Source organism: Mandrillus leucophaeus, unplaced genomic scaffold (genome assembly GCF_000951045.1).
Source record: "Mandrillus leucophaeus isolate KB7577 unplaced genomic scaffold, Mleu.le_1.0 Scaffold226, whole genome shotgun sequence".
Classification (NCBI taxonomy): domain Eukaryota; kingdom Metazoa; phylum Chordata; class Mammalia; order Primates; family Cercopithecidae; genus Mandrillus; species Mandrillus leucophaeus.
The window spans coordinates 364442-365912 of NW_012102321.1; the positions used below are offsets into that span (position 1 = coordinate 364442).

Sequence of the window (1471 nt, forward strand, 5' to 3'; positions counted from 1 at the left end):
CTTGGGAGGCTGAGGCAGGAGAATCGCTTGAACCCAGGAGGTGGAGGTTACAGTGAGCCAAGATCATGCCACTGCACTCCAGCCTGGTGATAGGCAAGACTTCATCTCAAAAAAAAAAAAAAAAAAAAAAGATACAGAGGATAATTTGTCTCTTTAAACTGAGTCTATTTAGAAGAAAGATAATATGGATATTCAGCAAGGGGGAAAAATGATATTCTGGGTTTTATTCCCAAATTAACAATTATTTGAAAATTTAGCAAAATAAGCTCTTTTTAAAAAGTTTATTTAAAATGTTTTTACTCTTGTTAGAGTATTGAGATTTGTTGTGAGTTAATACAAATAAGATTAAATGAGGCCGAGCATGATGGCTCATGCCTGTAATCCTAGCATTTTAGGAGGCTGAGGCAGGAGGATTGCTTGAGGCCAAGAGTTCAAGACCACCTGGCCAACATAGTGAGACCCAGTCTCTATTTAATTTTTTTTTTTAATTTATAAAAGATTAATGACACCAGGTGAGGTGGCGCACGCCTGTAATCCCAGAACTTTGGGAGGCTGAGGCAGGCGGATCACCTGAGGCCAGGAGTTTGAGACCAGCCTGGCTAACGTGGCAAAGCCCCATCTCTACTAAAAATACAAAAAGTGGTTAGATATGGTGGCACATGCCTGTCATCCCAGCTACTCAGGAGGCTGAGACAGGAGAATTGCTTAAACCCAGAAGACAGACGTTGCAGTGAGCCCAGATGACACCACTGCACTCCAGCCTGGGCGACAGAGCAAGACTGTCTCAAAAACAAAAACAAAAACAAAAACAAACCAAAAAAATCACTATTTTGTAGCTTCAAGACAACTTAAACAAATTGGTTTTATCTCATATTTTGTTAATAATTCTGACCCTCTCTGGGCTCCGACCTAGTTCGCGGCGATGTGGTCAAACGCACCAAGAAAGTCGGGATCGTAGGTAAATACGGGACCAGCTATGGGGCCTCCCTCCGAAAAATGGTGAAGAAAATTGAAATCAGCCAGCAGGCCAAGTACACTTGCTCTTTCTGTGGCAAAACCAAGATGAAGAGACGAGCTGTGGGGATCTGGCTCTGTGGTACCTGCATGAAGACAGTGTCTGGCGGTGCCTGGACGTACAATACCACTTCCGCTGTCACGGTAAAGTCCGCCATCAGAAGACTGAAGGAGTTGAAAGACCGGTAGACACTCCTCTACTCTTTGAGACATCACTGACCTACAATAAATGGGTTAATTTATGTAACAAAAAAATAATAATAATTCTGATGTGGAATACCCAGAAATTTAGACTTTGCTCTGACTTCCTCTACTGATATACTATGAAAATCAAATGAGTCATTTCATATAAAATATCAGTGCATGGCATATAGTAAGTACTCAATTTTTTCAAATTCATTTTGTGCATATGTTATTAGAGTCTTTTGTTTCTTAATCAGTCAGATAAGAATGACAA

General features: G+C 40.8%; 1 protein-coding gene across 1 annotated transcript in view; it reads left to right on the forward strand.

Annotated features, from left to right (window-relative positions):
- LOC105540741 overlaps positions 1-1269 on the forward strand; it is a 15869-nt gene extending 14600 nt beyond the window's left edge. The window contains exon 4 of the mRNA XM_011981464.1: positions 914-1269. Coding sequence (XP_011836854.1) covers positions 914-1203 — 290 coding nt within the window. The 3' untranslated portion in view covers positions 1204-1269. The remainder of the gene's footprint in view (positions 1-913) is intronic.
- Positions 1270-1471: the final 202 nt, after the last annotated feature.